The sequence below is a fragment of the Rattus norvegicus genome, chromosome 2 (assembly GCF_021556685.1).
Source record: "Rattus norvegicus strain SHRSP/BbbUtx chromosome 2, alternate assembly SHRSP_T2T, whole genome shotgun sequence".
Lineage (NCBI taxonomy): Eukaryota > Metazoa > Chordata > Mammalia > Rodentia > Muridae > Rattus > Rattus norvegicus.
In genome coordinates, this window is record NC_141535.1 from 204,090,963 (window position 1) to 204,108,047 (window position 17,085).

The following is a 17,085-nucleotide window of genomic DNA, read 5'->3' on the forward strand; positions in this document are numbered from 1 at the left end:
AAAGTAGATAAAACTTCTTTCAACTTACCACTGTGGAGAAATATTTTGATGGAGAAACTTATTCTTAGAGAAAACTAAGATTTCTAAAGATGAGTGCCATCTCCTTGGATTATAGACAAAAAGCTCTGTTAATTATGTTTCTTTTGATCTTGTAGTTGTATGAAAGTGATATGAAAAAAAGGTCAATCTGAAACAAAGTGAGGTCAATGCTTAATTAACTAAAAAAGAATTAGACAATAGAACTCAGGGATTTCAAGGGAAATCAGTTCCAAATACTTTTTCTATAATAGAAGTGTTTGTTTGACTTTAGAATGATGAGGGCCAGATTATAAAATTGGGTTGTCATTTAGAATTATAGGTTCAGAACCAAAGCATTTTATTCACATGTGATGCGGTCCTGGAAGAGAACAGAGATCAAGACTCAAACTGGAGAGAATCAGTATGGATAGGAAGTCGTGAAACATCCCTTAAAATAGAGTAAAATAGATTATTTGTGATTATAAACTATTGCATATGTGAGAGACAAGGAAGAGTACTTTTGTTGAATGATTTAAAAGACAAAAAACAATGAAAGCAAAATACAGAAAGTAAAATGTATATTTGAAATGTTAGACAGTTACACCCTTGAATGAAGAAAAATGGACTTTTAAGGTATATAGTCTGTGTTGGGGTACTGGGAAAGGGGATAACATTTGAAATATAAATATATAAACTATCCAGTAAAAACAAAGAAAAAATAAAAATGGCAAAAAAAGATATATAGCCTCTGAAGGCTGGTTACCTCAGGTTAGCCATAAAGCTCAAAGAAGGATGCAGTATTTAAAGGTACAGGTAGGAGTGAACGGAATTCCTCTCATACTATCACACCACGAATACATTTCTTTATTTTCTAATAAAAATAAAATAAATAAAAAATGAATATATCAAAGAAAACAGTGCACAAAATCTGCAAAACTTGAAATTGAATTTTCTGTTGTCCAGCCAAGCAGAACCGAGTTGAGAGCTCAGATCTCTCATTTATTTAGTTCATGATGATAATTAAGTTCTTAACATTGCACCTATTTCCCCATGTCTAAAAATAAGACAGTCATAGGATTTTGAGGATTGTGTGTAGTTACGATATTTTCACTGAATCACCATCACTACATTTGTCATCATCGGGTGAAACAGACTGTGACAAAAAGAGATGAGGCAATGACCATTGAATAATACAGGAGAGCTCTTGAGTGAGGAGAGATCAACTCTAAGAATAGTTGAGTTGTATAAACTTAGCAATAAAGCTTAACAAAAGTTAGGTTTGTAGCAGAAATATTTTGTGCCTCTTACCACTGGTTGTCTTCAAGTCCCAGTAGGAACTAAGTCAAGGTAGTATCTTAATACTTTTCTTATTAGTGTCATAAAATATTAAAGCAACTTTTAGGAGAAAGAGCTTATTTTAGTTCACAGTCTAAAGTATCCACAATTGTAGTGTGAAAATCGAGGTTGCAAGATTTTGAGGCAGCTGATCACTTTGCATGTCTATTAAAAGCAGAGAGCAAAAGATGAATGCCTGCTTACTGCTAAGTTACCATTCTCCATCTTTTCGCGGTACAGAATGCAGCAACACAGGAATGGTGTCCACCATGGTGGGCAAGTCTTTCTCCCTCAATTAATGTATTGAAGACAACCCCCACAGCCACTCCCAGAATCTTCTCCTAGGTGATTCTAACTTCTGTAAGCGGTCAGTTAACACTAAGCATCATGGTGAGGCAAGTGATCGCTCCCAAGAATGATAAGCAAATTAATTCACCTAATGACGTAAGTGATATGAACTGACTGGCTCTCTGCTTGTGGTGGAGAAACAACGTGGACAGAAGGACAAGACATGAATATATGAAGGCAGTACATGATTTCAGTAGCTCAGAGAAAGGACATAATATTTGACAAGTTTCAGTGAAGAAGGAAATAGAAATGCTTTTATATTAAGAAATAAATTAGGAGATGATCAAAAGGTATCCTGGTGCTAATGGCTTTCCTCGCAGTTATATAGCCCTGAAATTGATACCTACCTCTCCCAAACTATTGTTTTAAAGAGGTCACTGGAGACAAAATTAAAAAAATATAACATAAATTAGAATAAAGGGTCAGGAGACAGGGAGATGTGGTTGACGCAGAGGTAAGATGATCACTTGTGGCTTCTCAGTTAAAGCAACATGAGAAAAACTACTAAACACAATGCAGAACATTACCTTCTGTAAAACTGATGGAAATACTAGTATTGGGAAATATATTATTTTAAAATTCAAAACATACTTGTATGGTTATGGAGGTTGTTGTTATCAGCAAATGTCTACCTTTTCATTATACATAAATTTACAAACAGAAAAAAAGGATGCTACTGTCAAAGAGACACAAAAATTAATTAAAAGAAAGAGAGACTCAACACATGTTTGCTGCTAGGAATAGAGGATATGAATTAACAAAATACTTGCAAGAATCGGAACTGGGTGCATATAAGTCCTATCATAAAATTTTATTTATGTTTGAGTCTAACATCATTAGTGCTGTGAAGACAAGGTTTAGAGTTTTCCCACAGACAGTAGACAGCTGATTTGCAAATATTTGCTTGGGAAAAATATTTTTAGAGTATCTTCTCAGTTGCATCTAATAAATTTTAGAGAGTATAGCCAGAGACTGATAAATTATTAAAAGGGACATAAGTTTTCCTGGCATTATTAGTTACCTACAGAGTAAACTTTATTGTTTCTGTTTACTTGTTGCAGCTTGAAATTTGTTTCCCAGAAAGATTAAACAATTTCTTTCAAGATTTGTAGTTGTGTGTATATGTATGTTTGTGCTAACACACTCACCAGCGTGCATGAGCGTGTATATTATATATATATATATATATGCATTATTTTTAACTATATCAACCTTTATGGATTTCTTAGAGCAATTTAATGATATCTTGTATTTTCAATGCAGGGAGAAAAGGGTCCTCAGGGGCCTGCAGGTAGAGATGGGGTCCAAGGCCCTGTGGGTCTCCCAGGGCCTGCTGGTCCTGCTGGCTCTCCTGGAGAAGATGGAGACAAGGTTGGTGTTATTATTCATGTTAGTCTAACCTATCAGACCCTACTAAATGCTTTCCCAGAAACTCTCCAATTAATCAAAAATTAAGTATAAAGTGGTAGATTTGCGGTTTTTTATTTTTAGCTTCAGTATTCTTTTATATAATCGAAAATGTAAATAGTAGATACATAAAATGTAATAAGAGAACAATAGTTTCATATGTTTAAAAACTATGTTTCTTAAAGAAGTGTAAATTGAAAACAATTATTAGTCTATGTTTACTCCTGATAATTTGTGCCACAAGAATAAAAAGCAGTCTGTAGATGCATTATTAATCCTTTTTACCAACATATAAGTAAATTTTCCCAACGTTTTATACAAAATGTGGGACTGTATTGTTTCAACTTAGTTTTTAACTTTATTGTTATTTGTAAAAATTGTGAAATAATATTCCTATCATCTTGCTAATTTGAAAACTGGAAGAAAAGAAAAAAAGAATACTTGATTACCATTTCTTATAGGTATAGAGATCAATGTAATTCTGCTGTCGATTTATGGCAATTCAGGGCAAAGTCAGTTTTTAAGTTGCATTTCTCATTCTAGTCCTCGGTGTTATGCTGACTTGGTCTTTCTAATTAATTGATCAGTTACAGAAAGACAAAGAGTCAGAAAGAGCACTTCCATGAAATCCATGGTTTTTAAATTCTAACATGTAATTGCATTAAAGGTAAAGTGTTTGAGTTTAATGATAATAATGGGGTTGCTGGTATGATAACGTGGAAATTAGCTTTAACATATGTATTTTAAAAACAGGGTGAAATTGGTGAACCAGGCCAAAAGGGCAGCAAAGGTGACAAAGGCGAAAATGTGAGTTCCTTACAATGTGGCGAGGGGACATCATTCCTAATCTGTTTGTACGGACATGTCTCCATAGCAACAGTTAGCTGAAGCACATTTCTGTCATGGTAGTTGTTTTACTGTGAATTTAAGTAGAAACAACTTAAATATGTACCTGGTGACTTATCTGAAATAGCAACCCAATCAACTTTTATCCTAACAAAAATATATAGTACAAGGGCTTGGGGAGTTGACTGAGAAAGCAAGGACTCTTGTTGCTTTAGCATGCAGACCAAGGTTGAGATCCCTGAACCCATGGACAAAGCATGAGTAGCTCTAAGTCAGTCTAGGTATGGATCCTGTGAGAGACCACTCCTCAGTGAAGTAAATCAAAGAGTGATAGGACATCTTACTCTGTCCTTCTCCTGTGCATATATCCATACAACACACACACACACACACACACACATACACACACACACACACACATACACACACACACACACACACACACACACACACACGAATGTGCAAGATAAATCAAATAAAACATATTGAGGAATGTATGCATCTACACAAAGGTATACAATTCTCTTGTATTTTCTGGAGTTAGTTTTATTAAGACAACCTGTATTTTCAAAACTGAATTTTATTTCATTCTGTAATGACAAATATTGAAAAAATCATGACATCTTACACTTCAGAATCGCAGTCCATCGTCAAAGGCTGTCAGGGCAGGGACTTAAGGCAGGACCTGGAAGAGGGAGCTGATGCAGAGGCCATGGGAGGTGCAGCTGACCTCCTTGCTCCTCATGGCTTCCCCATCCTGCTTTATGTTACCATTCAGTAGCAGAAGCCAGTGCTAGCACTCCCCCTCCCATGAGCTGAACCTTCCCTCATCAATCATCTCTCAAGAAAGTGTTTCACAGGCTTGCACACAGCCCACTTTTGTGGGGGAATTTTCTCAAACTGTGGTTCCCTCTTTTCAAATGAATTTACCTCCTGGAAAGTTGAGAAATATGTAAAAAGAATAGTATCTGACTATTTATGGCAAGCTTGATTAGTTAATACAAGAAAAAAGAAATGCTTGTGCATGGATGACTCTTAGTACCTATTGAAATCTATTCACAATAGATTTAAGCACTTAAATATGTAATATGTATGTGCACAGAAATGCTTGATTTGCATAAATCAATATATTCTATGTACAGTATCTTAAAATCCTGTTTATAATTTAAACAAAATTTTTCATGTGCTCCTTCTGATATACAACCACTAGAGAAATCTAATTTTTAAAAACATTTTAAAATATGTCTTGAAATTGATTTATGCTGTTAGGAGAATATATATAGATATCTATAACATTCATATGTGGAGTATTTTCATGTTTTAATAATAACAACTTAAACTTGACATACATAAATATGGCATACATAGGACACTATATGTCTCCAGTAAAAAAAATACTTGATGGTTGCTATAGTAATTATAAAGCCATCTAAATAATATCTCTAGTTCCAAAGTAATATAGAGATACTTAATAGGTCTTGGTCAGCTTTTGTGGGTTTTTTGTTTGTTTGTTTGTTTTTATTAGTTTGTTTTTCATTTGTTTTTGCTTTAAATTTGGCTGATGCCTTTGAAGTTTTGCTTATAAGATTTCTGACTTGTATGTCACTTCAGGGTCCTCCTGGTCCCCCGGGTCTTCAAGGCCCTGTTGGTGCTCCTGGAATTGCTGTAAGTATTCTTACCACTTTATTCAACAAACTTAGGTACTTTTAGTTCCCTGATAAATTTTATGAACTGTTAGTCATATATTTATATGGTGCTGTGTAATAATTTTATTTGTATGCTAAACAGTAACTCTATATAACTAGCTGTGTTTTTTTAAATGGTACCATTTAAATAAGAACCAGAGGAATGTCATTTAATATCTAATAAGTTTGAACATTATTTGTCTACTACCAAACTCCAGAAACAAGTAATGCTTGTGAAGCAAACAATGGCTTATTTCCAGAAGGCAATGGGAATTGAGTTTGTTTTGTAATTATTTGGTAGATCTTTGAACAAATTAGCAATGGTTTCATTTTATAATAATGTATCATAGTGTTTACTCAAATACTGACCAGTGTCTTGCTATCCTCTAGGGAGGAGATGGTGAGGCAGGTCCCCGAGGACAGCAGGGAATGTTTGGACAAAAAGGTGATGAGGGTGCACGAGGTTTCCCAGGACCTCCTGGGCCCATAGGTCTTCAGGTAAGAAGCCTCTTCATGATTTTCACTGACTTCTTACTCTGGATGTCCAGAGCCTGGTGGTGGCGGCAATGTTGGTGGCGACGGTGGCGGTGGTGGTGGTGGGGTGTGTGTCTGTGTGAGTGTGTGTGTGTGTGTGTGTGTGTGTGTATGTGTGTGTGTGTGTGTGTAAGAGAGAGAGAGAGACAGACAGACAGACAGACACAGACACAGAGAATGAAAAGACGACTGCTTTTTCATTAGAAATTACTCATTTTGAATATGTACTTGAATACGCATTTACTTGGTTTCTGTTTCTGACACATCAGGCTACATCTAGAGTATCATTTTGTTTTAAAAAGTGAACCAAGGTCTTGTAGCTCTAGCAGTTAAAACACACCACTTTAAAGAGTTCTGCAGAGGAATTAGTACATCAGATGAATAGCAGGTCGTAAACGAGTTTGAAGTGGCAGACCAACTGCAGCAGTGTCTTCATAACAGACAGAAGAAACAGATAATAGATCGATGAAAAGAACGAAGTGATGATTCTGTAGTTTGTGAAATGTATTTAGAAACAACTATTAAATTGTAAAATAATAAAAGGACATAAACTTTTTATATGAATTCTATTATAAACTTTTCATGCAGAACACTGTGGTATCCAGTTTCTCCTCCCAGTTTTTTTTTTCCCCTTTCCACTTGGGGATTACAGATTTCTGCAAACCTCCTAAGCACCCTGCTATCTTCTTCCACTTGATTGTGACGACCTCCCTATTGCTTCTTTGAGTCATGTATGGATATTAATTGCTATATTAATGCACTGTGTGGATATTAATTTTGTCACACTAGTGATTTTACAAAAGTAGACCCACCTAAATCACAATATGTACACTTTTGTACAGTTATAGAACGTTATAGGAAATTGAGATAGATAAATTAATTTGTAATCTTTATTTTTACAAATAAAATCATAAAAGTATTAATTTTTAATATTAAATATCTAAGGATAAACTCATGCCAGTTACACTGTGATACAATATTATAAATTACAATACAAGTATTATTATAAAATAGTCAGTGAATGATTGTTAAAATGATAAGACAATTGTTCTAGATGTATAGTAGAAAATCATAAAATCTTTACTTTCCTGATATTTTTTGTTTAGCTCTTTTAAATTTGTTAGGTAATTATAAATATAGCCCTGAATACTGCTTATCGACATGTGTGAGAACTAACACATTTTAGAAAATAACAAGTTGGAATGAAAGCCACATTGCCAATAAATTTGTAACTGTTTTAATTTCCTTCCTTACTAATTAATTTAATTGATTCTTCTTAATCCTAAGAAATTGAACTTTAAAGTATAAATCTCATTGGTTGAAGATTTTGACTTATACTTGGTATTCATAGAATCCATAAAATAATCAATGAAATTATAATCAATGAAATAAATAGAAATGTAAAAATACTACACTTGCTCATAAATATTTTAAAAACAAATTTAAAAGTAGCTAATATAATTAGCAGTTAAAAATTGTATCTGTATTGTTTAATTGAGTCTTTATGGATGATTAAATATTAGCAATTTTAGTAGATATAAATAGCAAATATTAATCTCTAACTCAAATGAGTTTGATTTGGAATTTATTATTTATCTGTATAAAAGATTCATGTGTTTGTAAATATGATATATGTTAAATATGTTTACTTATAATTATAGAAATATAGCAAGTGTATATTCTTGACCAGAATTCATTCGGTATTCATCACTTATGTGTCAAGTGATTTTAAATTAAAATATTAAAACAAATCTGCTTCATCCATGTATCAGAGGACAACTAGGATCGTGAAGACTGAGTAATAATAGGGGATCTTTCGCTCATTTATTCTTTGCAGCCAGAGGATTTCGTTCATTATGTCTCCATTAACTCTAATAGAAAGAACATTCTGCCTAATTGGCTCAAAATACCGTCAAGCATGATATAACATAGTTTCTTTTTTTAAACCTACTCTGCTGAACTGATAGGATGATCATATGTATAAATAGAAAAGAACATTTCAAATCATGCTTGTAATGTGAATTATAAAAAAAAAGCTATGCTACAATATTGTTCATCTAGATATGCACTAAAACTAAAAGAGAATGAACCCCTGGGCAAAGATGAAAAGAATGTAATTATCATTTGTAGGCTTGTAAGACGTCATTATGTTTAAGTGTCAATGCACTCTAAAGACAGTGATCTCAAGTGAAGAGTTTACTCCATCTGTGCTAAATTGAATATTGAAGTGTTTAAGTCATGTACTTCCTAATGTGGAAAATTTCTGAAGTCACAGCACTTGAATCTAAACTTTTATTTACCCCTGGCAAACTTTATGTAGAACGATGCCTTTCGTACTCAGTCTGATTATTTGTTTTCTTTTTTTTTTAATCTAATTAAAATCCTAGAAGCTGCCATTAGAAAATGGTAACGATTTGGGAAAAGTATAAGCTGATATCTTAAATATCATACTGACATTTGAGAAAGGAAAAAAAACTGACAAAATTCACATTAAAGCATCCTTTTGAAAAACGAAAGTGTGTCACGTAGGAAATACTTACAAATATGTCCACTAGAGCAATTTCTTTCCTGGGAGTCGAGCGCAATTAGTAGAACATAGAAACTGTTTAGAACAGGACGGTGTAAGTTAAGCAGAATGAACTTATCAAAGGTCATCTTGGCAAACGAGTAAGCACTGCTCTGTGAACCTCACTTGCGTTTACAGTGGAGCACTGTGGGAAGACAGAAGCATTGCTGAGAGCTAATGGAGTAACTTGCAGCTCTTACATTGAAAGTCCCAAACTCAATAGCTTTATTAGAGTGATAGCTTTGAGCACGGATGCCATGTTTACTGCTGTATTAGAATTCATATGAATTTTATAATCTCAAAATTAAAAATATGTTTGTATAGTTTATACCATGTAGATAGATAATTACATCGTTAAAATTTTTAAAAGTCAGCCACCTCTGGTATTATTCCTGCCAAATAAGAATCACGATTTTTCCCTTGCACATCCTCTTGTTAACTTTCTCTTACGTGTGCTCATTTCTCAGTAATTGGTTTTGCATACTTTGTTCTTCACTATGGTATTAATATACCATTAATTCTTCTATATTTAATCCAATGTGTTGTGCTATTTTTCAAATCCATTTTTTTATTTTCGTATTTTTTTATTTTTTATTTATTTATTTTTTTATTAACTTGAGTATTTCTTATATACATTTCGAGGGTTATTCCCTTTCCTGGTTTCCGGGCAAACATCCGCCTCCCCCCTCCTCTTTCTTATCGGTGTTCCCCTCCCCATCCTCCCCCCATTGCCGCCCTCCCCCCAACAATCTAGTTCACTGGGGGTTCAGTATTAGCAGGACCCAGGGCTTCCCCTTCCACTGGTGCTCTTACTAGGATATTCTTTGCTACCTATGAGGTCAGAGTCCAGAGTCAGTCCATGTATATATAGTCTTTAGGTAGTGGCTTAGTCACTGGAAGCTCTGGTTGCTTGGCATTGTCGTTCATAAGGGGTCTCGAGCCCCTTCAAGCTCTTCCAGTTCTTTCTCTGATTCCTTCAACGGAGGTCCTATTCTCAGTTCAGTGGTTTGCTGCTGGCATTTGCCTCTGTGTTTGCTGTATTCTGGCTGTGTCTCTCAGGAGCAATCTACATCCGTCTCCTGTCGGCCTGCACTTCTTTGCTTCATCCATCTTGTCTAATTGGATGGCTGTATATGTATGGGCCACATGTGGGGCAGGCTCTGAATGGGTGTTCCTTCTGTGTCTGTTTTAATCTTTGCCTCTCTCTTCCCTGCCAAGCGTATTCTTGTTCCCCTTTTAAAGAAGGAGTGAAGCATTCAAATTTTGATCATCCGTCCTGAGTTTCATTTGTTCTAGGCATCTAGGGTAATCCAAGCATTTGGGCTAATAGCCACTTATCAATGAGTGCATACCATGTGTGTTTTTCTGTGATTGGGTTACCTCACTCAGGATGATATATTCCAGTTCCATCCATTTGCCTACGAATTTCATAAAGTCATTGTTTTTGATAGCTGAGTAATATTCCATTGTGTAGATGTACCACATTTTCTGTATCCATTCCTCTGTTGAAGGGCATCTGGGTTCTTTCCAGCTTCTGGCTATTATAAATAAGGCTGCTATGAACATAGTGGAGCACATGACTTTTTTATATATTGGGGCATCTTTTGGGTATATACCCAAGAGAGGTATAGCTGGATCCTCAGGCAGTTCAATGTCCAATTTTCTGAGGAACCTCCAGACTGATTTCCAGAATGGTTGTACCAGTCTGCAATCCCACCAACAATGGAGGAGTGTTCCTCTTTCTCCACATCCTCGCCAGCATCTGCTGTCACCTGAGTTTTTGATCTTGGCCATTCTCACTGGTATGAGGTGAAATCTCAGGGTTGTTTTGATTTGCATTTCCCTTATGACTAAAGATGTTGAACATTTCTTTAGGTGTTTCTCAGCCATTCGGCATTCCTCAGCTGTGAATTCTTTGTTTAGCTCTGAACCCCATTTTTTTATTAACTTGAGTATTTCTTATATACATTTCGAGTGTTATTCCCTTTCCCGGTATCCGGGCAAACATCCTCCTCCCCCCTCCCCTTCCTTATGGGTGTTACCATCCCAACCCTCCCCCCATTGCCGCCCTTGCCCATCAGTCTAGTTCACTGGGGGTTCAGTCTTAGCAGGACCCAGGGCTTCCCCTTCCACTGGTGCTCTTACTAGGATATTCATTGCTACCTATGGGGTCAGAGTCCAGGGTCAGTCCATGTATAGTCTTTAGGTAGTGGCTTAGTCCCTGGAAGGTCTGGTTGCTTGGCATTGTCGTTCATAAGGGGTCTCGAGCCCCTTCAAGCTCTTCCAGTTCTTTCTCTGATTCCTTCAACGGGGGTCCTATTCTCAGTTCAGTGGTTTGCTGCTGGCATTCGCCTCTGTGTTTGCTGTATTCTGGCTGTGTCTCTCAGGAGCAATCTACATCTGTCTCCTGTCGGCCTGCACTTCTTTGCTTCATCCATCTTATCTAATTGGTTGGCTGTATATGTATGGGCCACATGTAGGGCAGGCTCTGAATGGGTGTTCCTTCAGTCTCTGTTTTAATCTTTGCCTCTCTCTTCCCTGCCAAGGGTATTCTTGTTCCCCTTTTAAAGAAGGAGTGAAGCATTCACATTTTGATCATCCGTCTTGAGTTTCATTTCTTCTAGGCATCTAGGGTAATTCAAGCATTTGGGCTAATAGCCACTTATCAATGAGTGCATACCATGTATGTCTTTCTGTGATTGGGTTATCTCACTCAGTATGATATTTTCCAGTTCCAACCATTTGCCTACGAATTTCATAAAGTCATTGTTTTTGATAGCTGAGTAATATTCCATTGTGTAGATGTACCACATTTTCTGTATCCATTCCTCTGTTGAAGGGCATCTGGGTTCTTTCCAGCTTCTGGCTATTATAAATAAGGCTGCAATGAACATAGTGGAGCACGTGTCTTTTTTATATGTTGGGGCATCTTTTGGGTATATGCCCAAGAGAGGTATAGCTGGATCCTCAGGCAGTTCAATGTCCAATTTTCTGAGGATCCTCCAGACTGATTTCCAGAATGGTTGTACCAGTATGCAATCCCACCAACAATGGAGGAGTGTTCCTCTTTCTCCACATCCTCGCCAGCATCTGCTGTCCCCTGAGTTTTTGATCTTAGCCATTCTCACTGGTGTGAGGTGAAATCTCAGGTGAACCCCATTTTTTAATAAGGTTATTTATCTCCCTGCGGTCTAACTTCTTGAGTTCTTTGTATATTTTGGATATAAGGCCTCTATCTGTTGTAGGATTGGTAAAGATCTTTTCCCAATCTGTTGGTTGCCGTTTTGTCCTAACCTCAAATCCATTTTTAAAGTTTAAATTATTTTATTCATTTACATTCCAGTCATTGTCCTCAGTTTCCCCTTCCACAGTTCCTCATCCCGTTCCTCCTCCCCTTTCTTTGCCTCTGAGAGGGTGCTCTCCCCGCAACACCCTGCCAGGCCTCCAAGTTTCCTGGGGCCTCAGGGCTCTCAAGGATTAAGTGCATCTTTTCCCACTGAGTCCAGTACATGCCAAGGGCATCATTCATGGTGCATGAATGTAGGCTAGAGGAAACTATTGGTTTGATCTTGCCTTTCACCATTTGAGACATGATCTCAATGTTTGCTGCTGTGTTGCTACTGCCTAATAAGTCAACAAGCTATAAAGTGTGGTCCTGCCTTTGCCTTCCATGTCAGTACAAACGCTACGGTTACAGATGCTACATAGGTTCCGAGGATGAAAACCTAGAGCCTCACAATTGTGCGGCCAGCCTGTCAACGTCTTAGACATCTCTCCATCCTTCAAAAGCGTCTTTTTAAATACATGGATAACTATTTTTTAATTATATTTTCTTAGGGGTTGCCAGGCCCACCAGGTGAAAAGGGCGAAAACGGAGACGTTGGCCCTATGGTAGGTTTGAATTCTCCAGGGAATCTACGATGCTGTGCGTGCCCACAGTACACACTTTTTCACTACAATTTGTTACTTTTAACAAAACACTTTTAAAAATTGTGCTACTTTCCCTCTTAAATTCCAAATTTTGTATCCACACTTCATCAATAATAAGCAAATGATGACACTATTTCAAATATATAAGTTGTTTTTCTTCATCCACTTCTATGTTGTATGCATACATGACATTCAGTGGTTCACATAGTTAATGAATCAGAATAATTTGTGTGACACAATGCCACACCAGTTGTCATTCTTTTTCCTTGGATGTTGATGTGGAATATGTAAAGATTATGGAGCATTCATGTAGGATTTCTATAATTACTAACTATGGAAGGAGACTAAAATTTATTATACTTTGTCACAAATTCTATATTTAGTGAAAAATGTATTAACTACGGTATTGTAACAAATATTTGTATTTATCATTAGAATTCTTTAAGACTTCAACCTAATCTTTCAAATATATTGGGCAAGAAAATAATTTTCCAAGTGCTTGAAGCTGAATGTTATTGTATAAATATATTTATTAATTGCTACCCATTGCAAACAATCTCAATTTACTTCAAAAGATACATTTTAACATTTTTTTCTTGAATGAAGACTTTTACATAATATATTCTGAACATACTTCGTCCAGCTTCACCCCATCCACCCACTCCTTGGTTTCTCTTACTCTTTTAAAAAAGCAAACATAAACAGTAAAAAAAAAAAGCAAGAAACTCATAAAATCCCACAAAATAAGAAACTAAAGTATACAAAGAAAAGAACAATAAGGCAAAAAAAGAAAGTGCACAAACAAACCAAAATGAGGGGAAAAAAACTCTACACGAATGCACTTACATTTGTCTTGGGTTAGCCTGGACATGGCGGTCTTCTTGTATTTTGAAGTTGTCATAGTTGTTACTTCTATCGCATTCACTTTAATAACAATACCCAAATTTATTACTTTGAAATAATTTTAAATTATTGCTTTCATCAACAAATCTAACTGCCCGGCGGACACAGTACTCATGACTGACGAGACCATACTCTCGACCAGCCGACGACACTGTAGTCCTGTTCTTAGTTCTACTGATATGGTTCCATGAATCACTCGTGTGCTCTCCATGAGCACATGGTAATAGGTCACATTAGAGAAAGCTTCAATTTTGGCATGAGGCTTAATGTGTTTTTTAAAAATACTAATTACTACATATTCACAACTGTCTATTTTATTTAACGTTACTTTATACTACTTTATTAATTTTACTTTGAACAGTCTTAATTGCAAACGAGACACAAGCGACTTTGGCCAACAGTGTTTTAACACATGTGTCTGTTGGAGCAATTTCAGTATATATCCATCACACAGAGGGTTCATTTTGGACATTTCACTCAATTGTTACTTTCAGTTTTTAGAATTTCAAACCTAAGATTCCATACACACAATAATACACACAAATTACAAACAGGTTTTTTTCATTTAATTTCCTTATTCTAAAATTGGTCCTGTATTGTGGATTTTCTTGGCCCAACTATATGTTTGTTTTATGCTGTGGGATATTCTTTCATGAAACATAATTTTGTGTGTTTGTAAATTATTTGTGAATAATTTTTACTTCCTGGGTTGTTCTTCTAATCATTTTTCCTGAGTGCTAACCTCCTGTCAATGTGTAAAGGGTCATTTGCAGGTGTAATATTGTCTTCATCTCGCATGTTGATTACTCTGATATGCTTCCATGACTGTGATTTTATAAACGCAAGCCTAATTGAGTTTCCTTAAATATAAAAATGTTAACTGCATCTGTATGTGATCTTGTCAAACTGTGTTATTTGTCTTTTCTAGGGTCCACCAGGTCCTCCTGGCCCACGAGGCCCTCAAGGTCCCAATGGAGCTGATGTAAGCATTGTGAATTGTACACTAGTTAATTATGAAGGACACTCTGTGTCTGCATTGTATTCTGGCAACTGGTTTATAAGATCAATGGAGATAATCACATCATGGTTTATTCTTAGAAGTGGATGGGAACTCAACAATTGTCTACTTGTGCCACTTCATTGTAGAAAGATACGAATGGCGTTTTTCATGAATGTATCACCATGAATATAAAATAAACTCCAAGTTCACACTTAATATATACTTACTTGTGAAAAATATCATTTGTTTTATTATAAATCATGTTCAGTATGCATCTGCGTTTGTGATATGATAAACGTTCTGGAAATGACTATTGAAGTCTTCAGTTTAAGCTTTCCCTCTGGCAATGATGTGAGAGCATTGTAATTGGCTTTGAATGCACCAGTCTAGGTGTGGACTCTGAATGCCTGTTACATATGCATCCATATAAAAGCCTTTTCATAAAGCTTGACCTCATTGCATTTTCAGTCTATCAAGCATTCAGGGAAATACGTGCATCTGGGCTCCCTTCTCACTGAAAGGGAACAGTTTCTTCTCGGCCCTCTAAAGAGGATATTCGCAGGGGAAACTGGTCCAGCATTCTGAAGAAATATTATAAAATTTGGAAATGTAATCATGTCTCCGTGCTGCTATTACCTTCAATGTATTTCGAGGCCTGTGTGAGCTACTTCTGACTCCATGTTTTACAAATGAAGCCACCTGTCTCCACATGCTTTTGCATAGGATTTATTTTTTATGCCTGCCTTTAATTTTATCAGATCAGAACTAATAAAAGAGATCTCGGTAGCTGGCAAACTGGAAAAATATGCGGGGCTTTTATTTCCCTGCTTAATGGTTTATAAAGGGTTTGTTTTTCCCATGAATTAAGTCATTCTTACCTGGAGTCATGCCTTTGATTCAATATAAAAGCATACCTTAAAACTCCAGATTTTTCTATGGGCACAGACATAGGAATTGTGGTTCAGCTACCAAATCCACGGGAGAACATACGCGACGTTAGAAGCAGATGTAATATCTTAGGTTGTTTCTTGTCAGTAAGTGTGGCAACTGAAGAAATTTTTACTTTTTTTTCATCCCTCAACTTAGTATTTCTGCATATAACACTTTCTTGAACACTCTAGATACATGCCTGTAAGCTGAACATTTCCTTTTAACAGTAATACTTTATTTCTTTTTCTACACCACAGGGACCACAAGGACCCCCAGGCTCTATTGGTTCAGTTGGTGGTGTGGGAGAAAAGGTAAGGACATGCTGGCTAAAACAGCCAGAATAAAGTAGCTTGGAAAATTGTGGCACATATTTTGTGGGTTGTTAACATGAGTTTGGTGGTAACTGTTGGACATATATTTACATATTCAGTATTATCTATTGTAGAACCTACACAGATAAGTACTGCTGCTCTTCTGTGTTTTGTGTTGACACCTGTGGCGGCGATGAATGCTGGGTGTGGATTATTTCCTGTGGATGATTTCCTGTTCAGTGCTATATTGGAGTTTTCTGCTTTTGTGAACTGGAAAGCTGAGGCTTGGTTAATTACAGTGATTTTGTGAATGTTTCTTCATTAGAAAGTGACAAAGCCAATCTCCACTTCAACCACTGAATGTCTGATGAGACTACACTGTCTTTCATTAGTGACACTTGGTACTTAGAGCGGAGGAAACACTTTTCTACACCTGATCTGTGGAAGAAAGGAGTCTTTCACATCAGAAAACAATTAATCACTGATTTTTGTCACAGTTTCATTACTAACCCTTCAGCCTGTCTCTGGCACTTTTCAAAGCAGTTGGCATGTGCCATAATACCTGTGTCAGAACAGCTCCTTTTTCTGGTAAACATTATTTCATCTTAAAAATCCATTCTTCCTTTTTGAAAAAAATGTCAAAATGATTCTTTGATTTCTCATTTATGTATTCATTCTCACATCTTAATAGAATTTTAGAGAAAATCATCATTGATATTTGCCTCATTTCAGAAAATTTTTTGTCAGTTTTGAAGGAACAAAAACAAAATCATTCCATAAAATATTATACAGGAAAAACTATGTAAATATTTTAGTGGTGGTGTTTTTGTCTCAATCTTGAAACATGATTATTTTATTTGCTATACATTCTTTTTTACACATTGTATTTTATAGTTAATTTCCCTTGCTTTCATTAAATGAATTAACTCTTCAAAGAGCAGTGTAATGAGATTAGACTGTGTTATATTGGTGTTAACGTTGGCTTCACATTCCGGCTCTTGTATTTATAATTTACTGCATATGACTCGCTATTCAAATAGCTCATTAATTACTAAATTAGAAACAAATTACACTTTCTAGTTCTTCACGGATGAAGCAGGCAATTTCTTTGACAATTCCTTTAGGGACTTTGTTTATAATCTCAAAGTGAAAGCTGTATGGTGAGACAGATGCAATTATTGGAAGAAAAACTCTCATCCAGTCCAATTGTTCTAGCAAACAAAGTATGTCAAGGCCAGCATCCAAGACACCACTATTTGAAAAATCCCACAA

General features: G+C 36.0%; 1 protein-coding gene across 3 annotated transcripts in view; it reads left to right on the forward strand.

Moving 5' to 3' along the window:
* Col11a1 (collagen type XI alpha 1 chain) overlaps nt 1-17,085 on the forward strand; it is a 195,308-nt gene that overhangs the window by 145,366 nt on the left and 32,857 nt on the right. For all 3 annotated transcript variants that reach the window (NM_013117.1, XM_087616547.1, XM_087616553.1), the window contains 7 exon segments: nt 2,965-3,072; nt 3,862-3,915; nt 5,566-5,619; nt 6,030-6,137; nt 12,577-12,630; nt 14,501-14,554; nt 15,760-15,813. In NM_013117.1, coding sequence (NP_037249.1) covers nt 2,965-3,072; nt 3,862-3,915; nt 5,566-5,619; nt 6,030-6,137; nt 12,577-12,630; nt 14,501-14,554; nt 15,760-15,813 — 486 coding nt within the window.